This window comes from Prunus mume, linkage group LG2 (genome assembly GCF_029339155.1).
Source record: "Prunus mume cultivar Tortuosa linkage group LG2, ASM2933915v1, whole genome shotgun sequence".
NCBI lineage: Eukaryota > Viridiplantae > Streptophyta > Magnoliopsida > Rosales > Rosaceae > Prunus > Prunus mume.
Window position 1 is genome coordinate 838,483 of NC_142699.1, and position 22,345 is coordinate 860,827.

At 35.8% G+C, this 22,345-nt stretch overlaps 4 protein-coding genes across 5 annotated transcripts; 3 read left to right on the forward strand and 1 right to left on the reverse strand.

Annotated features, from left to right (window-relative positions):
* Positions 1-2,071: 2,071 nt before the first annotated feature.
* Positions 2,072-8,394, forward strand: LOC103319001 (shaggy-related protein kinase kappa). The gene is made up of 13 exons (XM_008220485.2): positions 2,072-2,383; positions 2,735-2,974; positions 3,203-3,295; positions 3,411-3,470; positions 3,547-3,819; positions 4,005-4,079; positions 4,538-4,594; positions 4,691-4,831; positions 4,916-4,966; positions 5,408-5,503; positions 6,328-6,411; positions 6,494-6,596; positions 7,993-8,394. Exons 2-13 carry the CDS (start codon positions 2,828-2,830, stop codon positions 8,079-8,081), a joined length of 1,269 nt encoding a protein of 422 aa, XP_008218707.1. The 5' UTR covers positions 2,072-2,383; positions 2,735-2,827; the 3' UTR covers positions 8,082-8,394.
* A 1,953-nt stretch (positions 8,395-10,347) lies between these two features.
* On the forward strand, positions 10,348-13,577 carry PUR2 (Glycinamide ribonucleotide (GAR) synthetase). The gene is made up of 4 exons (XM_008220486.3): positions 10,348-10,740; positions 11,137-11,513; positions 11,712-12,242; positions 12,977-13,577. The coding sequence occupies exons 1-4, from the start codon at positions 10,527-10,529 to the stop codon at positions 13,400-13,402; spliced, it is 1,548 nt and encodes a 515-aa protein (XP_008218708.2). The 5' UTR covers positions 10,348-10,526; the 3' UTR covers positions 13,403-13,577.
* A 1,094-nt stretch (positions 13,578-14,671) lies between these two features.
* On the forward strand, positions 14,672-17,807 carry LOC103319003 (RNA-binding (RRM/RBD/RNP motifs) family protein). 2 transcript variants are annotated; one of them, XM_008220487.2, is made up of 10 exons: positions 14,672-14,820; positions 14,969-15,083; positions 15,174-15,288; positions 15,391-15,446; positions 16,108-16,155; positions 16,256-16,353; positions 16,791-16,860; positions 16,975-17,085; positions 17,354-17,407; positions 17,482-17,807. In XM_008220487.2, exons 2-10 carry the CDS (start codon positions 14,973-14,975, stop codon positions 17,512-17,514), a joined length of 696 nt encoding a protein of 231 aa, XP_008218709.1. In that variant the 5' UTR covers positions 14,672-14,820; positions 14,969-14,972; the 3' UTR covers positions 17,515-17,807. The 2 variants fall into 2 exon arrangements, with proteins under 2 accessions (XP_008218709.1, XP_008218710.1); XM_008220488.2 differs by having other exon boundaries at positions 14,730-14,820; positions 14,953-15,083.
* A 512-nt stretch (positions 17,808-18,319) lies between these two features.
* LOC103319004 (SNARE-like superfamily protein) lies at positions 18,320-21,557 on the reverse strand. Its single transcript, XM_089045961.1, has 5 exons — positions 21,359-21,557; positions 20,920-21,005; positions 20,764-20,828; positions 20,235-20,317; positions 18,320-18,737 (listed from the first exon to the last, which is right to left on the reverse strand). The coding sequence occupies exons 1-5, from the start codon at positions 21,437-21,439 to the stop codon at positions 18,645-18,647; spliced, it is 408 nt and encodes a 135-aa protein (XP_088902087.1). The 5' UTR covers positions 21,440-21,557; the 3' UTR covers positions 18,320-18,644.
* Between the last annotated feature and the right edge of the window lie 788 nt (positions 21,558-22,345).

A 22,345-nucleotide genomic window follows, 5' to 3' on the forward strand; every position in this document is an offset into this window, starting at 1 on the left:
CTCACTGAAGTTAAATAATAAACAAATCATACCAAACCAAGTCGATCAATTTGATTCAGCCAGTTTGGTTGCCTATCCTTAGGTGCAATTATGGAGTCACCATTTACTTATTTCATTATGAATATCATATCCGATGACTGACTTCGAATACTTGGTACATCATTATTTAAGGTGGAGCACATATTTAATTCTAAAGTCAAGAGAGAGACAAAGAAGAGAAGATGAAACCCTAACACTTTTATTGTTTATTTTAGTTTCGATGGGGATGGAAAGTGAAGATAAAGGGTTTAATTTCTTTTGTCACCAACTTTTGATATATTCGTCATTTTATGGCTATCAGTTTAGTTCAAGAAATTTGATGGTTTAAAGATTGTAGAATTGTGAACTAGACCGGCATATTCGGTTTGATTTCTCATCAAAATTAAATAATAAAAAAATCAGACCAAACGAAGTTGATCGATTTAGTTTACCGGTTTAGTTGCCCAGCCTTAGGTGCGAGTCACCATTTACTTATTTCAATACGAATTTGTTTTGAACGTCTTGTAGTTTTAGCACTTAAAAAATCATCAATCATGTGAGCTTCCACTTTAAAAAAATATTTATGAAATATTTGTAGTGCATGTTTGTATAGTCTAAATGAAATGCTTTTGACTGGATTTTGGTGCTTGGTCATCTTAGCGGCTGATTGGTTGTCTTGGGCATGGGCGGGCATGGTTTAGTTCTGTCTGGGTATCTCCTTGAATTGAAATCGAAACCGGAACTTACACGGTCCAATTCGATTTGATTTTTATAGAAAGTGTCTAGAAGAACTTAACTAAATCAAACCTATGCAATTTCGGTTCAATTAGGACTGGTTCCCTATTTGAAAAGATAAAAATATAAAGATGTGAATAAGAGAGAAATTGAAAGAAGAGAAAATGGGTAGAAGAGATAAAATAATAGAGAAAGAGATAAAGAGATGAAGAGGAAGATAAATAGAATGCAAATTTATAAAAAAAACACAATCCTAGACATGTATTTATAAAAAACCCCAAGCACTATTTAAACATAGAAACACACCTAAAATTAACCCCAAAGTCAACTTTTTGGGTGTGTTTATAAATGGGTTTTGAGTGTGTATAATGATGGGTTTTGGGTGTGTTTATATGTTTAAATAGTGCTTGGGATTTTTTTATAATTTCAACCCCCATTTTGGGTATTTTAGTGAAACTCCCTAAATAAAAAGCAATATGTGGAAAAGAGAGAAAGATGGAAGCTTAGATATCTAGATATTACTTGTAGTTACTAATGTTATTTGAATATTAATTAGACTTACTAATAATTTTGGATATAAATGAATAAGTAAACTTAACATAACTAGTTCAGTTTGGTTTAGATTAATTTTTCCAAGACAATAACCAGGGGGGGAACTGACCCAAAGTGGTCTGATTCGATTTTTGAGCCTAGGTTGACTTTTTTTGTTAACACGGTTTTTTCCGACTGGGTTCACCGGTTCAAATGCCCACCCTAGTCTTGGGGACGATGTGGTAGCATATCAACTTTTTATTTTCTTGTTGTATGTTGCAATTTTTTGAGTTTTATAAGTGCATCAACTCTTTTTGAGTTTGTTGCGTGTTTGTAATCTCTACTTAGGTTTTACTTGTGAGATTTTAAAAGTTGTAGTTGCAATTGTAGTTTTGTGTGATGAGGCATTTGCCTGGTTTTTCCAAGCTTGTGGCTTTTATGCTAGAATTTATTTGGTCATGTGTGGTTGCAAGTCGAGATACACCTAGTGCGCTTGATGTTAGCAGTGGACTCATCTATATTTAGTTAACCTTTTATGATTACTATGCTTATGTATTTGTATTAACCATATGTCATTATTTGTATTTATATTAACCTCGCTTATAAATGTAATTTATCTCATTTTTCTAAAAGAAAAGAATTTGCAAAAAAAATTAAATGTTCTAAAAGCTTTTAAATTTGTAATACCAAAAAAAAAAAAAGTTAAGGAAAAACAAGTACATAATCATCTACATTCCTCTCCCCTCCTCTAGTTTTAGATAAAGAGTAGAGTATGGTATAGTAATATCATCATCAGCGTCTTATTTGTCCCGACTCCATTATTCTTTCTTTGTTTTGAAAACCACCCAAAGCTGTCCACTTTCTCTCTCTCTCACCGCTCAAAACTCAGAGAAAAAGAAAACCAATAAAAAGCTCAAAAAGTTAATTGATTTTCCGTAAAATTAATAATATTCATAATTATAATCTGTTCAACTACAGTTCACTCTCTCCGATCAACCCTTTGTTCTTGTGCAAATTTTTCTGCTCCAATCTCAAAATTCGAAGAGCAAAATTTAAAATGCGCGAGCTCTGCTTCAAGCCCTCTCCGAAACGTTTGCAGGTCAGTCTTCTAAAAGATCCATCCGTTTTCAAAATCTCTGAATTTTTAATGTATTGAATTTGCTGGTGATTTTTGTGTGTGGAGATTGATTGATTTTGAAGGATCGGCGTTCATTTTAATGTGTTTTGCATTCGAATTTTGTGGTTAAAATAGAAAGTTGGAGTGAGTTTGGTGTGGATCTGAAAGTAAATTAGTTTAACTTTAAATTGAAGTTTCTTTATTTTTTTGGCTTTCATTTCTGTTCAACAATTCGTCTAAATTTCTTTGTTGTTTTTTGCAATTTTTCAAACCCGTAAAAGACCCTTAAAGAGTTTTGATTTTCTTTTTCTTTTTCTTCTTGATGTTTAATAGAAAGATAGGTACTTGGATGGGACCGGACGCAGAAGTAGAGAGTATTGCAAGGTTGGGAAGCACTAGCATCTGCGGTATTGATCAGACATTGTTATGGCTTCTGCTAGCTTAGGGAACGGTGGAGTTGGCAGTTCAAGGTCGGTGAATGGCTTCAAGAGTTCGTCTAGTTCGGTTGACTGGCTCGGGAGGGAGATGCTTGAGATGAGATTGAGAGACAAGCCGGATCATGATGAGGATAGAGTAAGCCTTGTCCATTTTAAATTGTTCAAGAAACATGTTAAATTCTTGCATTACCTGTCAATTGTTGCAACTATCACATGAAAAATGGTGGGTCTTTACATTTCTAACAAGCAACAGGTGAGCAAAATGAACCAGGCACCGGCTCTATTTGAATGTGACTGGTTTTGACTATAATTTGGTGTTTTTGCTACACTCAGTTGACAGTTCTTACTATTTCTTCTGTTGTAGGATAGTGAACCGGATGTGATTGATGGTGTGGGTGCTGAAACAGGGCATGTAATACGAACAACTGTTGGTGGTCGAAGTGGTCAATCTAGGCAGGTTGGATAAAAATCAATTTGTGTTCAAATTTAATTTAGTAATATTTTAAATCAGAAGTGGTGATTTCATATATCTTTGGGGACTTACATTTTGTTTCATTGTTTGGTTTTGACAGACTGTGAGTTATATTTCAGAACATGTGGTTGGAACTGGTTCTTTTGGGGTTGTTTTCCAGGTAGATAAATATTTTGCTCAATTGAAGCCACCTAATTTTCCAATGAATTAGTGTTGATAAAACTTTCTTTGCACAGGCAAAATGTAGAGAAACTGGAGAGATTGTTGCTATCAAGAAGGTCCTTCAAGACAAGCGCTACAAGAACAGGGAGTTACAAATTATGCAAATGTTGGATCATCCAAACATTGTGGCCCTAAAGCATTGCTTCTTTTCAACCACAGACAAAGAAGAGGTTTACTTGAACCTCGTACTTGAATTTGTTCCTGAAACTGTTAACCGTATTGCGAGGAACTATAGTAGGATCAACCAGCGGATGCCCTTAATATATGTTAAACTTTACACCTATCAGGTATCAAATTGTCTTGATTCTTAGTTTTCTCCTTTGGTTTAATTGTATTTTAACACAATCTACTGCATGAATCTTGCTCCACAAACGAGCATAGGGCTATGGCTACTATGTAATTTGAATTTCTATTAGTGTCTCCTTTTTTTTTAAAGTATTGTTTTCTATTTTCCGACTTTATTTTGGTGCAGATATGCAGGGCTCTTGCTTATATACATAATTGCATTGGAATCTGCCATCGTGACATTAAGCCTCAGAACTTACTTGTAAGATATTTTCTATTTCCTTCCTGAAGAACTGGGTGCTCTTGTATAATACTTTATCTGTATGCTATCTGCCACACCAATTCCCTGGGTTCCTAAGCAGAGCCAGTGGTCCCTCTTTAAGAACCATCTGGGTAAATAATTAGTGAATTTGAAAATTGTTTTCCCATTTGATTATCATCATCATTTTAATGTTTATTATCAGAAATACTGTCATTGTCTATTTGTCTGTTGACAATTGGATGTATAAATAATTTCCCATTTGGCTAATTTGCAACAATATCTCTTGATCCGGTACATTGCAGGGTGGCCCTACAAGGATGTCTGCACTTTTTTTTTACTTTTATAAATGTGGATGTCTTCTTTAGAGAATTTTCATATTTGTATATGCGTATATATGTGTGTGGATGTATTCTGTGATTCGAATTTTTGATCATGCTCTAATGCTACCTGTTATTCAGGTGAATCCTCACACGCATCAGCTGAAACTTTGTGATTTTGGGAGCGCAAAAGTATTAGTAAGTATCTCATATCTCAGGTCATCCTGTTTACTGATGAAGGGGTCCTTCTTAATTTCATTTATTGACAAAGGTCCCCTGTTTCCATTGTATCAGGTGAAAGGAGAACCAAATGTTTCTTACATCTGCTCAAGATATTATCGTGCTCCAGAATTGATATTTGGTGCCACTGAGTACACAACTGCTATTGATATATGGTCTACAGGTTGTGTGATGGCTGAATTACTTCTTGGGCAGGTGGTTTGGTACTCAAATATGTGAATATTAATTTATTTTTTTCCTTAAAAGTATTTAATATTGTCAATCCAACTTCTCTTGCAGCCCTTGTTTCCTGGCGAAAGTGGAGTTGACCAACTAGTTGAGATCATTAAGGTGAGGTCATCTATGTACTTATATGTTGATTTCCATTTTCTTTTTAATTTAGTGCACTTAAAGTTTTGGATTAAAACTATGAGTTAAAACCATCAGGGTTGAGTATATGAGTTGTCTTGGACCCTGTCTGGGTTGACTGTGTTTGGGACACTGATTGGTTTTTCGGTATCAACTATCGTAAACTCTTTTCTCATTTGAATGTCACCGTTTTTCTTTTTCTGTTTTTCCTTTTGAGTGGTGAATAGAAATATGAAACAGGATGGAAAAAAATTTATAGAGTTGTAAAAGTATAAAATAAGTTCTAGTCTTTAAGAAGCAATTGCCCACAAAAATACATCCTTTCCATATATTATCTTTTCTTTAATACATCTTCAACTCTCCACAATTATGAAAAGAAGGAATTCTTAAATAGACACGTTGTGTATCTTAAACTCTGTGCAGGTTTTGGGAACTCCAACTAGGGAGGAGATAAAGTGCATGAATCCAAACTATACTGAATTCAAATTCCCACAGATAAAGCCTCATCCCTGGCATAAGGTGTGTCTTTGCTTACTCATGTACTATCCTTTCATGTTTGCTTCTGACTTTCAAAAGTTCACACATGACTCATTTATAATTTCATTTGATCAATCAAGCCGTGATTTAAATTATTAAACCTTAATTGTATTGTTACACTGAAATGTGTACATAATCATTATCAAACTTACAGCATGAAGTCTGCTCCTCTTGTTGCTGATTCTGAAGGAGTCCATTATGGGGCAACACTAGTAATGATTCCAGTAATGCTTTGGTAGTGAGTAGGGTAATTTTTGTTTATTTGGTTGGTATCTTTAACAGTCCACTCCCAAGTTTTGTTAGAGGAGATTGTACTAGGTAGATAAAGTGAAAATATTTTCTTTAGTTATGAGTTGAAAATGGGTTTATAAATGATTTCACTGATTGCTCAAGTAAATAGAAGTTTTTTCATTTAGGTATACTGTTTTCCAAGCACGTGTTGAAGGGCAGGAAAAAATGTTAATGACCTGCCATATAGGGATTTAGCTTAAGTTTGCTGATTGCTAAGTGAAAGATTTGTTGGCTCAAGCTCGAAAAAGCCCTGTTTAAATGAAGTCATGAAAAACTGCTTCATCCTGCATGTTGACTGCCTGACTGCCTTCACATGTTCCTTTTCTTCCCCCAAATTATATTTTCTAATGCAGAATGTAGTATGCCCGTTCCCATTGATATGATGTTTATATCCATGTTCATATGTGACTTCCATCATTAGTGGTATTGTGCATTTTGTTTTGTAATTAGCATTTGCTCTCAAAAGAGTTTCATTTACAATGGAGATTCAGTATGATATTCTTGTCATGTTATAGGTATTCCAAAAACGCTTGCCCCCAGAAGCAGTAGATCTTGTTTGTAGGTTTTTCCAGTATTCCCCCAATCTGCGATGCACTGCTGTAAGTATAACTTACATTGTTTTTGTTCCTTCAGTGGATATTATCTTTCAGTGCTAATCACTATTCTCCATTGGTTTTGCAGTTGGAAGCTTGCATTCATCCTTTCTTTGATGAATTGAGAGACCCAAATACTCGTCTTCCTAATGGTCGCCCTCTTCCTCCTTTATTCAACTTTAAATCCCAGGGTGAGTTTGATTAGTAACTATTACAATAAACATATGATACAATCTCAATTTTCTCACTTCCTATGGAGATTGCTGCTAGTGGCTTCTTGGTTATTATGATAATTACAAGTTCTTTAATCTAATGTGGAAAAAATGGATGGATTGTGTCATAGCACTGTTGAACTTTACATCAACAAAACTATATTTGGGATATGACGTTATATTAGCCTTGAAAAGTTGTGAATTCAAAATTATTATACGAGAAATGGCTGTCTAGTGCTTTTCTGATCTTTCATTTAGTGGTCCTCTCTCTAATTTTATTTAACTTGATTACGACTATTGCGTCAAGTAATAGTCTCTATTCATAAATATGTAGATATAATTTAGAAGATGGGTTTTGTTTCTTTTCAACAACTTTGTGCTGCATGTATGTAATTAGATGGCATTAGTTATTAAGCCACATTAGGCTGCCCTTAAGTAACATGGACTTCAAATAGATGTTGTTCCCATATGAAACTATGAAGCAATCTATAATTTTCTAGTCCTTGTTGCCTGTCTGGACTCTTGGGGTTGGCCGTGTCCAACTCCATGTTTCTATGCCTCTGTCGTATCTGCTTAATTTTATGGCTTATAATGCTTTTCTTCACAAAACTGAGAAGGCCAAAATACACTGAACAACTAATTTCCGTTCCGAGCACGATTCAAACCACTCTGTTGAGGAAGTTCTGAGTTTGAGGTGTTACAGTTAAAAACAAGGTACAAAATAATAATCGTAAGAAAATAGAGAAGCTGTAGGGGCATCAAGGGTTTGTGGTCTTTGTGCTAAATTAGGGGTTTTTACTTCTTGTGCTCTTATAATTGGCATGGTGTTTGGGAGATGTGCTGTCATGGCAATCTTTTGGGTGGGGTGTGGGTGGAGAGGAATAGAACTTTTGGAGGGGGGAGCAAGGGATGTGGGGGTGGATCTTCTATGGGATAGGATTCATTTTTGGGATTCACTTTGGCCGTTGGTATCTTCAGAGTTAGGGGTGGTTCCTTTCAGGATATATTGTATGATTGGAATTCTGCTGTACGCTACTAGTTTTGTTGGTGTGGTGCAGTGTATCTTTGTTGCGCAGCTATGCTTTGCAGTCTTTGTTGAGTTGTTTAGATAGCTAGACCCCAATGGACAACTTGTCCCTTGTATTGATCTGTTCTCTTCTTAATGAAATTATGTTTCTTATTACCAAAAAAAGAACAACGAAGTGACTGAGAGAGAAGTAGGAAACAGTACATTAGTTGAAAACAGATTACAAAAACCAAGAGGGTGTCTTTTCTTCTTTTTCCTTGTACGTGCAGTTTTGCATCCATTAAAATGATTTATATTTGGTTTTCCATGTTCCTAATGCCCCTTTTATGTTTCTATTCTCTTTGATAGAGCTTCAAGGAATTACACCTGACATAGTCAATCGACTTATCCCGGAGCATGCCCGTAAGCAGAACTTATTTATGGCTTTGCACACCTAGCAACTTCTATGAACGTCTCTTGCATCTGCTTGCCCTCTCACTCCAATATGGTCTTGTATCAACATATGTAAAATCTCTCTACCTTTGTACTTGTCATCTGGTGTCCTGTGACCGTGAGTAGTAAGAGTGTTATGCCAAAGTTCCCGAAACGTTGTAGGAAATCTGAGGCTTTAAGTTTGCATGCGGATAGAGGTGGTTTTGTATGCTTATTTGAAGACCAAATATAAATTACATGTATGTTTATTGTGACTCCAAGCGCAAGGAATTTAAGATAATATATATACGTACAGAGAGTGTTTCTTCCTTGGTGTAATTTTTGTGCATTGTAATTTGTTGAATGTTTCGATTCAGTCTTGTTGCTTTAAATTTGAACAATGTGGATCATACATTTGCAGAATTACGTTGATACGGTGCTTGCTCAAACCGAAAGACAGGAATTTACGTGTGGTATTTGAATTTGGCATGTATTTTTGGAAAGTTTAAATGGAAATTAATTTGGAGATGTTTGTTTGTACTGGAATATCATTTATTGCTCTTAAGTTTCCCATGGTAAAGAAGTTGTGATGCAACCAGAATAAGGAGATTTTGACCATAGACTCCAATTGCTTAAGCCGCAGAGTTACCTTTGGATCTACATCTATAGGCTTTTGCTAGATTGGACCAAGAACAAAGAATGAAAACGAAAAACGAAAAATGAAAAAAGACAGGCTTGCTTGGACTGTTGGAATTTGATCCTGTAATTTTTTTTTAATTTTAATGGAGAAATAAGAACAATCACAAGAGAAAACTAAGGGCACGCAGGCTCAAATAAATCAAAATAAAAAGGAAAAGAATAGTTCAGCGGCAAATCATACTCCCAAACACAGGAAGTGGATAGGCTATGGCTTAAGTCAGCGGTAGCATCTGCTGTAAAATTGGCTTCTCGAAAGACATGAAAAAACCAAGTTTCTTCACAAGACATGATCCTGTATTTCCTAGCTTACTTTGTATATGGGATGGGCTTGATGTTAATGTGTATGTGTTCAATCCTTTTTGGTTATCTTTTTTATATATGCCATATATTGACCTAGATAACCTTTTTTTTATATAAAAAAAAATTAACAAGAAAAAAAGAAAAAAGAATATATACATGCTTTGTTTTGTAGGACTTTATAATATTATTATTCTTGCTTCCATTAAAAGGCTATCTGGATTATGAGAAAATGGAGGACATGGAAAAAAAAAAGTAGGATTTTTTCTTGCTTACAACCGACTATATACAATTTCGTCTATTTTTCTCATCATGCGGTTGCGGTGCCATATGACGGGAGAAGAAGGCAAATTGGCATATGGTGCATGTGAAAAGAAAAGGCATAAAGCAAAGCAAACAAAGAAAAGGAATATGTGTCACTAATTGGTTTCCCAATTTTTCTTTCTTTCTTTCTTTCTAAATTAAAAAGAAAGAAAAACTTGGCTTGTTTTCATGGCAAGTTGAAAACCAATGGGTAAACAAACAGCCCACAGTTTGACAAGGTAAGACAAATCTTCCCGTTTTCCGCACGCAAATCCGAGTTAGGATGTACACCACATGGCATGCCCACAACGTACACAGCATATACTTCATTCATGCCCACAACGATTTGAGAAGAGACATAGAAGTGCGTACAACACGTGACTGGTGTACCATTCAATACACATAATATATAAATATTTTATCCATTACACATAGAAAATAAAAATAAAATATTTTCACATGTCCTATATATATTGAATGATATACCAACCACGTGGTGTACTTGGAATATACAAATATTTCTCCTTCAACAAGACTTAGAGAGAGGGCATTTTTTGTTGATATTATTTTCTTTCTTTTCTTATATATGGTGGATTTTCACATGCTTATGTGAAAGAGAGGGATTTTTTATTTTATTTATTCTTATTTATAATTTAGAGCATGTTTAACATTAGTTATTCATGTATTCAAAATTCTGTGTTCGTATTTCCTTTCTTTATTATCGCTTATATGAAGAAAAAAAGAAGAATAAGAAACAGTCTTGTAAATTAAGTGATTAAGAGTACAGGTGAGGTTGTGTGTGTTTGATATTATCCGTACAGTCATATCATTTTTGTACAAAATTAAAGATAGGGTGTATAGAAAAGTATATTTCGGTTTTCTTGGCTATTATTTTTGTTTTTAGTCTTATTTGATTTTTAGAAAAAAAATTATTTCTTTAATTAAATCTGGAGTGCCTTTCCTCTTAAAATACCTTAAACCCTCAGCCCCTCAGAATGACAAAAAAAAAACACAAACCCACCCAAAACCCCGAAGCCATGCTCTCTTCTTCTTCATTTCAATTTTAAATTTCCCATTTCCAAGCAGGGTTACACACACAGACGCCTGCTTGCTTGCTTAATCCTTAAATCCCAGAGGGGCTGTTTCGGAACAAAGAAAACAGGGGAGAGAAAATGGGTTGTGCAACGTTGGACCTCGTCGGAGCTGCTTCTCTCAAACTCAACACCAACACTCACTTCCTTCGTTCTCCGAAGCCATTCCTCTCCTTTGTGGGGCCCATCCGCTCTCGCAATCTCAACGGCCCATCATTGACCTTTCTCACTTGCCATGCCCACAAATCACGCCCGTCCCTTTCCCTTCGCGCCCAATCTACTGCTGCTGCTCCTGGTAATTTTTGACAATTCACTTGATTTTTCTCCCAATTTTCATGCTTTTTCTTTGATTATCTCTTTTTAATAGTGTTATTTCTTTAATTTTGTTTGTCAGAAACTAATTTCCACATATGTATTTCGAAATTGAACTTTTTATTGGGAAAAAATTGCAACTTTCATTATGTGGACTAGTTCTTGTTTTGTTTTATTTATCTATTTATTTAGTTATTGTTATTTATTTATTGTCAGATTTCTAGTTGATTTTTGATTTTGTGGAAAATGGCAATACCTGCAAATATAATTATTTATGTGTATAAGTGTTTGGTATTGAAAACTCTGTATGCATTTGTATAATTAATGGCTTGGATAGTTGCATGGAATTTAGTTTCTTGTTTGCCTACTGATGTTGCAGAAGAAGAGCGGGTGGTTGTTTTGGTTATTGGTGGTGGGGGAAGGGAACACGCTCTTTGCTATGCATTGAAGCGATCGCCTTCTTGTGATGCCATCTTTTGCGCCCCCGGCAATCCTGGAATTTCCAATTCTGGGGATGCCACTTGTATTTCAGACCTGGACATCTCCGATAGCTTGGCTGTGATTTCATTCTGCCGTAAATGGGATGTGGGACTTGTCGTTGTTGGACCAGAGGCCCCACTTGTTGCAGGCCTTGTAAATGATCTGCTTAAGGCTGGAATCCATGCTTTCGGCCCTTCATCTGAGGCCGCTGCTTTGGAAGGATCCAAGAACTTTATGAAGAGTTTGTGTGACAAGTATGGAATACCTACTGCTGAGGTTTGTTCATTATGTTTGATATTCTTTAAGAGAGATAAAAGGGTGTTGCTAAATTTAATATAGCTTGCTTATGATCACTAGAACAAGAAAATGAATGTGAAAAATGAATAGCATTTTACAATGAATTTGATTTTTCAGTTTTTGTGTGGCGATTTTCATACAAACATGTGTTACTAATGCATTGATTAATTGATACAGTATCAAACATTTACAGACCCATCTGCTGCGAAACAATATATACAAAAGCAAGGGGTCCCTATTGTTGTCAAAGCAGATGGATTGGCTGCTGGAAAAGGAGTTATTGTTGCTATGACTTTGGACGAGGCTTTTGAAGCAGTTGATTCAATGCTTGTAAAAGGTTCTTTTGGTTCTGCAGGTTGTCGTGTCATTGTTGAGGAATATCTGGAAGGAGAAGAAGCGTCTTTCTTTGCTCTGGTGGATGGAGAGAATGCTATACCTCTGGAATCTGCTCAGGACCATAAACGTGTTGGGGATGGCGATACCGGGCCCAATACTGGTGGAATGGGTGCATACTCACCAGCCCCCATCCTAACTAAAGAACTTCAAGATTTAGTGATGAAATCCATCATTTACCCTACTGTGAAAGGAATGTCAGCAGAGGGCTGCAAGTTTGTTGGGGTTTTATATGCTGGACTCATGATAGAGAAGAAGTCTGGCTTACCTAAGCTAATTGAGTACAATGTGCGCTTTGGCGATCCAGAGTGTCAGGTCAGTATACAGACCCCTAGTAGATATGTAAATATTTGATTCATTTGCTAATTTTAAATACCTATAATCAGTTTTTACTTGAACTCTCATACAATTTTTGTTTAATTTACCTCATGATTTTTACCACTCCTGAAGCCTTTATCCATAACTTTTTGCCCATTTTGCAGGCAACAATTTAGGTTCAAGAATTAAAAGTGCGTTTCTGTTTGATGAAGTAATGAAATTATGGATCTGATTGATATTAGGATAGTGTGGGAGTCGTAGTATGTATTATGCATATGCAGGTAGAAGTTGGAACTAACTTAACTAAGTTTAGGGAGATAGAGGAAAGTAAGATTGTGAAAGGCCATTGTCGTTTGGAACTAACTTAACTATATTTGTCTTTTTCTGAAGTTATCCTAGTGCTACTGGGCAAGAGTGATGTGATGTGGCTTATGAGTATTCAATTTAATGGATTTCTTTGCACCCTTAATCTCATACGTAGCATAAATTCTGCATGTGCACTATCAATATTCCAAATAGCTAGTTTGGCCATTACTTTGATAGGTTGTTGAGTGGTGGGTTGCATGTCATATATAAATATTGTGCTTAAAGGTAGGTCAGCATCTTTTGTGGTACTCAGGCATAACAATCTAGTTGTCTCGTGTCTCGTTCAGATTGTATTGTTTTAGATTAGTAGTGAGCAACACATTAACATGGATTTCGGGTGCTTGTTTGCCTTTTATGATAAACAGGTTTTGATGGTTCGTCTGGAGTCTGATCTGGCACAAGTTCTACTTGCAGCTTGTAGAGGACAGCTAAGTGAGGTGTCGTTGAACTGGTCGGCCGGGTCAGCCATGGTGGTGGTAATGGCAAGTAAGGGGTACCCAGGGCCATACGAGAAGGGAAGTGTAATTCGAAACCTTGATGAGGCAGAAAATGTTGCTCCATCTGTTAAGGTATTTCATGCAGGAACTGCCCTGGATCCAGATGGCAACTTCATTGCTGCTGGGGGCCGTGTTCTTGGAGTGACTGCCAAGGGAAGAGACCTCAAAGAGGCATGCGATCGGGCATATCAAGGCGTAGAAGAAATTAATTGGCCAGGAGGGTTCTACCGCCGTGATATTGGCTGGAGAGCCCTTCCTCTTCCTCTGAAACAATTTGTGACGAGGTTAAACTAAAAGAAAATTTGTACTATTTGTGACAGGAGGGCATTATGAGAGAAACGTCTATAACTTGCCCTTTTTTTTGGCCTCATGAGTAACATCATTGTTCTAATAAAGTTAGCAATTGTCTCATCCCTTAGAAAACAACTTTTAAGTGTAATGTTAAATGTCTGCTTATTTGCGTTGTAAACCATATCCAAGATGGCATCACCAGAAAAAAATAGCATGTCCTGAAACTACCAAGTCATCCTGTTTTCTTCATCTCTCTGTCACTTCAAAAAAATAAAAAAAAGTGATCATGAATCGGTCGGCAAACTTCATCTCTGTCCTGAAACTACACTTGTGATCGTGAGAGCCATTTATCTATTGTAATCTCTTTTGTTCAAAATTTGTTGAATAATTGCTCCCCAAGAGACTTGTGTTCAATTTTTTTTTGGTACATGGGTTTTGATGTTAGAGATATGCTATTTGACCCACATGATTATCTTTGTAATTTCCTTCTTGACTGAATGTGATTGGCTTTGATGATAAACTATCCAACTGAGGAAGTAACATGGTTTCACAGTGGGAGACATTTATTTATTTTAATACAAATAATAGTCTAAATTACGAGAGGAGGAAGATTTCTCACACACATTACCAAGATGCCATATTCGAATATGAGACAATTAGTCTACAAGTCAAGGCCCTTTTTCATTGGGCTAGACCTTGGCCGGTATGAGACATTTTAACTTAAGGCACATAGACAAGTTTAGGGGGAAAGTTAAGACAAATTAAGTTGAAAAATACTTGGCCCTTTACATGTAAGGATTCATTTCTCTTTATAGACTAATCACATACGTATGCGTAGACTTTTCCTTCTATAATTTCAACAAGTTACTTTTACATAAGTGTCATATTGTGATTGGTATGTAAGAAGGAACGGCTCCTTACATGTAAGAAGGTAAGCCATCTTGAGCGCAAAGTGAGACATGTGTGATAGTTCGGGGAGCATAGGGGTAAAATTAGAATAGTTGGTAAAAAAATTGTTGTCCTTGGAATCAACAATTGTATGGTGTAAATAGAATTGGAGAGGCTACAATGAGGAGTTTAAAGTGAGGAGGCTATTTAAGAAGGCCAATCCCACCACAAAACATTTAAAATATTTAAGTCCCAAGATTTCTTTACATTTATTAATGGTGCGATTGACTTTTTCAAATAACCTCATCACTTTAAATTTCGCAAATGGAACTCCCCTCCTAATAAGTCAGTGTGATTTTTCCAGCTGCAGCCCGGCCCGAGCCCAAGGCCAAGACCAATCGAAAGCCCAAGCCCAAGTTATCTGAACTAACTAGTCTGAAAAGGCTTAACCTAAAACCCGCCTCTCCTCCTTCATTCTCAGCCTTCCTCTTTACGCAGAAAAACCCTAATAAGCTCAACTCTATTTTCTCCAGGTAAACTCCCTAATTTTCTCCCATCCAAAAGCTCCTCTTTTGTTTTGCTACGCCGACCGCTTTCGTTGTTCATAGAAAGTCCGAGACTTTTTAATTTAATATTTTTTCTCTCTCTCGCTCTCTCTTTGAAAGATCATTGTTGTTGCAGCGAGATGGGGGCAAAGGCGAAAAAGGCAATGAAGAAGCAGCTGAGCAAAGCTTCTGCTCAATTATCAGTATCTACTCACAATAAAGAAGCTGCTGCTACTGCTGCTGATTTCTTGGTAATGCTTAATTACAAACCATAGGCATTTTTATATACAAGTGTTTCTTTGGGTTTGTTATTTATGGCTTTGGTTGTTTTATGAGGAAAGCCATTGGAAGGCGGCCCTGCGCGTAAGCTCCCCGAAGAAAAGCCCAAGGAGGATGTCGCCAAGGTGTTATACATTGGTCGGATACCTCACGGTTTCTATGAGAAGGAAATGGAAGGTGCAATTGATAATTTTAAATGAAGAATGTTGTATACGTTTTAGTGAAAGTTGTTACTACATTTTTATTTGTGTTCCTGCTAATTAGCTACTTTTTTTGCAGGATTTTTCGGGCAATTCGGTGTGATTAAGAGACTGAGAATTGCACGTAACAAAAAGGTCAGGCTTCTGGACCATAGCTTCATCTATGTTTTGCATGATGACATAACTTTTACTTTGTGATAGCAATTGTGTCGTATTTGCTTATCTGAAGTATTTTTAAAGGTTTAACTAGGATTTATAGTCTGCCTTGAGAAATTTGACTGGTACTCCACCTGCCATATCTGACTAGAAAGCTGCTACTAACAAGTACAATTGTAGTCTTAGTGAAATTTCCACGTGGTTGATAAGCCATTACTCAGTTAGAGGATTTTCACATGAGTTAATGAGTAATTTAAATTGGAATGTTAGAGTGAGAATGCTAATTATGAGGCCAGTTGAGACTTTAGTGAGGTCACAGTTGGTCCCATTGTGGCAATTTTGAGTTTGATCTTAGGGAGATTGGCTGACAAATAATCAGGGACAAAGGAAGTAGATTCTTAAAGAGATAGCCCATTCCTCAAGTTCCCAATTGAAATGTCTTTAGTTAAATCCTTGTAACTGAAAATTACCTGAATATCTATTGCCCCGGATCTTAATTCTAGCACGCCTTTTTTCCTCCCAGAATTTTGAACATTTTCAGACTAAGGATTTTTCTTTTCTATTTAGTAGGTAGTATTGAAGTTTAATAAATTGATTTTTTTCTGACAAATTTTAATGTTTTTGTCTTTCATCTTAATAGACAGGAAAATCAAAGCACTTTGGCTTCATTGAGTTTGAGGACCCTGGGGTTGTATTCAATTCATTACATTTTGACATCTAAAAGCCTGTTCTTCTTTACAAAGTTCCTTTTTTTTGTTGGGTTCTAACTTTGCATTCCTTGTTTGCAGGTGGCGAAAGTTGTAGCTGAAACTATGCATAATTATTTGTTGTTCGAACACCTTTTGCAAGTCCATCTTATTCCTCCACAGCAAGTTCACCCAAAATTGTAAGCAATTAATTATTATTATTTATTATGATGTCAGAGTTTGTATGGCATGAAAAGCTATTTATTTTTGGTAATCCATATATGTATTTAAGGTGGCTGAGCTGTTGACTGCTTCTTTTAAAAAAAATTGTTATATAACGTGGTACATCCATTCCCAAATCACAATCGTTCCGCATACAGTCTTGGTCGTCCGTTGTCTTCTGTTGTCAATTGAGTCATCTATTTTCACAAGCAGCTTCGGATGTATGTACCCATGCTGCTGGAATGTTTCTTAACGACTTATAACTGATAGTCATTGTTTGCATTATTGCATTATTAGCTGCTGCAGTTTAAGGGTTTGAATATTATTTTCTTTTCAAAATCATTGCTGTTGCCCTTGTAAATCATTGTTGTTGCTATAAGTTGCTCACTATTTGTGTCTTGTTTATTTTATATAGATGGAAAGGTTTCAACTACAGAGTCAAACCCTTGAACTGGGTTCAAATTGAGCGGAAGAGGCATGACAAGGTATTCAATGCAGATATTAAAAAGCAACCTCTTTCAAGTTTTCTCATTTGACATTACCAGACAAGCCTGTAAGGACTTCTTTAACTCTGTCCTCGTTGGGTGATGTTTTTTCAGGAAAGAACATTGGAAGAGCACAAGAAGTTGGTGGAGAAGATTTTGAAGAGAGATCTGAAGCGTCAAAAGAGAATTGAGGCTGCTGGTATTGATTATGAATGCCCAGAAATTGTAAGAATCCGGTCCTCATTTACTGTTGTAACTTTTTAAATATTTGGGTGTAATGGTTGTACGATCCACTCATAACATAACAAGTTAGTTAATTTTTACATTTTTTAAATTACTGTAAGAAGCTATTCCTTACATTTTTTAAATTACTGTAAGGAGCTATTCCTTGTTCTTAATCTTTTTTCTTGTTTGGTATTGCACCAATTATACTTAATATTTCTTTGTGGTTGATTTAGCTGTTACAATTGTTCATGATTTTGGTTCTTGGCAGGTTGGTAGTATTGAACAGCCTGCTCCAAAGAAAAGGAAAACTGACCGAAAGAAGGTATGTTATGTTCTTGTTTGTTCTATTTTCTTGGTAATATATTATGTATTGCCATCTCATATCTTGTATTGCAGGTTGACTTGATAGGGATGAAGAGCAAACACTAGTTGGTCCACCCATTAACTGAAAAGAGGCTTTTCTTGGATATCTGGAGATTTTGGATATGAGTTTTGAATTTTATAAATATATCCTTTTGTAGCTTATGGTTCAAATGACCTTTTTAATCACTTATGTAATCATGATTTGGCCATCGACAAAGCTTTATAAGCATCTTCAGTTTTAAAGATATATCTCTTGTAATGTAACGATGCTCTGTCGTTGTTCGGTTATAAACATCCTCATTACTGCAGTTGTCACATAAGGACTTCAATGCATTACACTCTTCCAGAGTTTCTTTGGACGTTGATTGTGTTGCAGCTAAACTATTGCACAAGTAGTTTTGTGCTATAACCTGATGGTTCCTTATTCTTCTCCTTTCACTTGTTCTTATTCTTGTTACTTCAACAAATTCCCCATGGTAGAATAGTTTCACTCTTTCACCACACCCATGTAACTTTTTAAATTTCACAAGAAAAATACTTAAATTTTCTCCCATTTTCCTCTCCAAGCAATAACTTTCATGAGTACGTGCATCAGTTTTTGACCAATCAATCCATATTCAGTTTTTTTTCCCTTTTCTGAAAAACCACCTATTTTTCGGTTGGTGCTAAAGATGTTGAAAATGGGTGTAATGAACGAAGGTATAAAAGAGAACTGTATGAAGAGTTATTAGGTGAGGAGAGAAGAATGATGGATATTAGATGATAATTACAACATTGAACCAGTAACCCACATCTTATAAGTAATTTTAAGATTGGACATTTTTTATGAAAAAGTTTAGGCCATCGTAAAATTTGTGATTACAAACGATGATAAACAAGGGGGAAAAAGCAATAACATTACTGACAGGCTACATACAGGTGGTATGATCCTAAAAAAAATTGTCAATCTTTAATAGCAGTACAACTGTTAGCGAGGATATATAAGATAAATGCAATACAGAAAGTTTATAATGCATAAACATACCCTAAATATGGCGGACTAAATTCTTCACTAAACATCGTTGTTTTACAAGTAACAGTCTTGAACTAAAATCATGAAACAGAAAAAGAAGAAAAGGCTTCAAATACCCTATTTGTGGAAGCCTGCACCTCATCCTAAAAAAGTCGGGCTTGTCTTCCCACAGGATGCATGGCCCCTACAGATATTTTCGTGCAAGGGCACGAACTTTGGTATCAAAATGCGATGAAGTAATTCGGGAACCAGGCAGGTAGAGGGGATTAAGAAGAGTCTGCATATTAAAAAACACACCATATGAGTCAATAACCGATGTCTTTGTGTAACAGAATCCTTGTTCAGTTATAAAATTTAGGCTTCATGAGTCAATCACTATAACTTGACCCCAAACAAAAAAAAATTTGTCAATCACTATAATCAACTCTTTTTTCTTGTTGCACTTTTAGTTTGCAGGTCGTAATCTGAAATAATGCATGACAAAACTAGAGAAAATGGAAGAAGAGCTAGGCAGAGATAAGTTCAACTTGGCTTTGATATTAGCCTACAACTTGGCTTTGATATTAGCCTATTCTTTCTTTTGTAACTGGAGAGAGTTCAGAGTACATTAACTAGCACAAAAAAACCAAGACGCTAAAAGATATCAGAATCCCCCACAACAGTACTTCTAAGTTTGAACAACATAAGGGGTATAGAGGACGGAAGCATGACACTTAAAGTTCTTGTTAAGGGAAGAATAAGGAATAATTCATTTCGAATTAGCTACACTAAACTAAAAGGCAAGATTTATCCATCATCATAGGACTGGAAGGTACAGGAGAGAGTTTGAAACATATATTATGCAATGAAAGAATTAACAGCGTGAAATGGAAACTGTGTAATGAAAGAATTAACAGTGTGTTTAGGCAAACTTCAGCTTTGAAATGCAAACGATATGAGGGGTTTCCCCATCAAGTCTGGTTGACAGCATTTAAAAGAAAAATTAGTTGAAAAGAAAAGATTTGTGCTAGATGGCTCTTAGGCTTGAAGAAAGGATACCAGATACTCTGACAGAAATATTTCCTAATTCATATCAAAATATAGAACAAAAGATTTTGCTGGTCATATTAGACAAGAAAACAATATGAGGGGTTTAGCAAATACTGTTTGAGAGGAGATTGGGAAAATTCACATGCATGTGTCAAAAGATTAACACCACAAGAGTGTATATTATAAAGAAAAAGTATTTCCTAAGTCCTAATCTACAATCCAGAGCTTAAAACTATGTTAACATATATGGACTTGATACAAGCTCTGCAAAATATTTTAACTCCAAGAAAATGAAAACGTTTTAGAAACATATTAGAAATATCATAGAAAGAATTATATAACTTGGAAAAATGTGCAGACTTTGGAAAACGAAATAAGACATCTATTTACCAGTAATAACAAGTGTATGCAACTAACATCCAACCAAAGAAAATTTAAATTTAAAAATGGGCTCTTATGGTGGGAATTCCCATCGTGCCTCTATCACAACCATCAAAACATGCAGAAAGCTTGCTGCGAGAAACCCCCGGCAAATTACCACGATCAATGCTATTTCTAGCCACCAAAACCCTACCATTGCCATCGCCAAAACCACCGCTACACACCACCCTTACCAAGATACTACAGGAGAATCTACCCCACCAGGAGTTTCATAAGAACAATCCCCAAAGAACATGCATTAGGAACATAGTACGAAAGTGTAAAAAGAAACTTAAATAAAGGGTGGATGGCAAGTAGTACTTACCTTGATATAGAGCTCATGAACCTCTTGGAAGAAGCTCTTGATACCATCATCATTACGGGAGTCATGAAGTAGCATAAGTCGTGTATGTATGTCTAGTCAAGGAAAGCATCAAACTGAAAGTTGTACCCTAACACAGTACAGCACAGGAACAAATTTAAAAACTTTTCACTTATCCTTCTGTGAAGTTGAGAAAAAAAAAATCACAGCAGTGACAATAGTAATGAATTGGGGAAATTGAAGACGACATAAGAATATACATTTGACATCATTGCTATGCCATCTGCGGAGGTTGTATCACTGTTATAGGTTGAAGATACTTTCTTGTTTTGAAAATCGAAAGAGTTGTATGCAGGATTGATCGTAAATTCCGAATATATGCAGTTCTTTAATAGTACCATTTAAAACATTTACACAATGCAAACAACGGGAACCAAGAATTTACCAATGCAACAAATAACAAATCATCAGAAACTATAGAATTCTAAGATAGGTGAAGGTGACAAAAAATTTGATTTCAAAATATGAAGGATATGACCAGCGGTGACATAGACGGAAACCACCAGATCATTAAAGCGGTCTATTGCTTTCAAGTACCTACACCAAGAATGTTATAAAGATGAATAACGGTGTAAACAAGTTAAATGTGGAAGAAAAGCACAGAGGGCACACAGAACAAGTGACTCACATGGCACTAGTAGTCCAGGCAAGGTCCTGAACAATATCCAGAGCAGCATGTAATATAAACTGATGCAGCTGAGCAGCATCTTCTCTCTGTCAAGTGTCAACCCATTATTACCATATAAGTATATAGCCATACAAATTATATATTTTGATGAATTTAAAAGTTATTAACAAACCCCATAACATAAATTGAACAAAGCATTGCAGATGCAGAGATTGCTAAGAAATGAAGAAACCCATTTTAATTAATTGCAAATGGATGCATTTTGGCATAAAAATTACACTAATGGAAAAGCATTTGAATGTAACAAGTCTGAATCTTTGAGTCTCTAAACACACAAATAACCAAAAATGGGCATTGCAGATGAATATGGAAATCAGAAAAATGCAATTGAAATTGGAAATTACAAAGGAAAAGGAAAAGGAAAAGGAACGATACTTACTTTGGCAGCGGATCCGACTTCAGCTTCGTAAATAGGGATGTCGTTTCTGCTGACGATGACGAAACATGCTGTGGTTGCCATCTGCTGCTATTTTACCAGCTACGCCTTCCACTTCCGACGACTCTCTCACGGAGATGATGAAAGATCTTCTAGTTTCGGGCTTCTTTCTGTCTCATTTCTCCTCAACTTAATTTGGGGAACATTTAGTAATACCGCCTAAAATTTATTTACCCCAACTTTACTTTACCCTATGTCGAATTTTACCACCAACTGGTTTTTTTTTTTTCGTGCACAATTTTATTGTGTCGATAGAAAAATACCACATAAGGTGAAGAACGTTAAATTTTTCTGTAGAAAAAAAAAAAAGGGTCATGCGCAAGTCACATGATCACTATTTTGTCTCCTTTCAGCAAATTAACAGCTTGGAATTTTTTTGGTAAATTCCAAAATAGTCCCTGAATACATTTTAGTCCTTTAACTAAATTATTTAATTATTCATTAAAATAGTACTCCAACTTTCTATTTTGGGAGCAAACTGGTCCCAGCATGACATTTTTCTGATAGTTTGAATCACGTGGATGGCACATGCTATGGGGGTAAATAAGATTTTTGACAAAAACAAAAAGTAAATTTAGGTTTTAACCCAAAAAAAAATTTCACTTTTGAAAAAAGCCAAAATTTTTTAAAAAAAGACAGAAAAACCTCTCAACTTTCAAATCAAAGACATGCAAATGTAAAGGATTCCTTATGAAATCTAAAAATAATTAAGGACAATTTTGTCAATTTTGGCTTCTTTTACAAAATTTCTCTCTCATTTGTGTCTTTCCAAAGTCTCTCAAAACAAAAGCTCATTGAAGTGATCCATCAACTTATGCATGAGTTCCATTTTGGTTCTCCAACAAAAGTCACAATCACCACCCGATTTCCCCCTCGCCCACCTCCAACCTCATTCTCCTATATTATTATAACCCAAGAGGGAGAGAGAGT

Excerpts from the sequence above, each read along its gene's own strand:
- LOC103319004 (XM_089045961.1), bottom strand. The coding sequence starts at position 21,439 with ATGGCAACCACAGCATGTTTCGTCATCGTCAGCAGAAACGACATCCCT. Across the intron at positions 20,318-20,763 it reads CTATGTCACCGCTGGTCATA|CACGACTTATGCTACTTCAT; the intron begins TCCTTCATATTT and ends TAGACATACATA. Across the intron at positions 18,738-20,234 it reads TTCATGAGCTCTATATCAAG|ACTCTTCTTAATCCCCTCTA; the intron begins GTAAGTACTACT and ends TTTAATATGCAG.
- LOC103319001 (XM_008220485.2), top strand. The coding sequence starts at position 2,828 with ATGGCTTCTGCTAGCTTAGGGAACGGTGGAGTTGGCAGTTCAAGGTCG. Across the intron at positions 3,296-3,410 it reads GAAGTGGTCAATCTAGGCAG|ACTGTGAGTTATATTTCAGA; the intron begins GTTGGATAAAAA and ends TGGTTTTGACAG. Across the intron at positions 3,820-4,004 it reads TTAAACTTTACACCTATCAG|ATATGCAGGGCTCTTGCTTA; the intron begins GTATCAAATTGT and ends ATTTTGGTGCAG.
- PUR2 (XM_008220486.3), top strand. The coding sequence starts at position 10,527 with ATGGGTTGTGCAACGTTGGACCTCGTCGGAGCTGCTTCTCTCAAACTC. Across the intron at positions 10,741-11,136 it reads ATCTACTGCTGCTGCTCCTG|AAGAAGAGCGGGTGGTTGTT; the intron begins GTAATTTTTGAC and ends CTGATGTTGCAG. Across the intron at positions 11,514-11,711 it reads ATGGAATACCTACTGCTGAG|TATCAAACATTTACAGACCC; the intron begins GTTTGTTCATTA and ends TAATTGATACAG.
- LOC103319003 (XM_008220487.2), top strand. The coding sequence starts at position 14,973 with ATGGGGGCAAAGGCGAAAAAGGCAATGAAGAAGCAGCTGAGCAAAGCT. Across the intron at positions 15,084-15,173 it reads CTACTGCTGCTGATTTCTTG|CCATTGGAAGGCGGCCCTGC; the intron begins GTAATGCTTAAT and ends TTATGAGGAAAG. Across the intron at positions 16,861-16,974 it reads AGCGGAAGAGGCATGACAAG|GAAAGAACATTGGAAGAGCA; the intron begins GTATTCAATGCA and ends ATGTTTTTTCAG.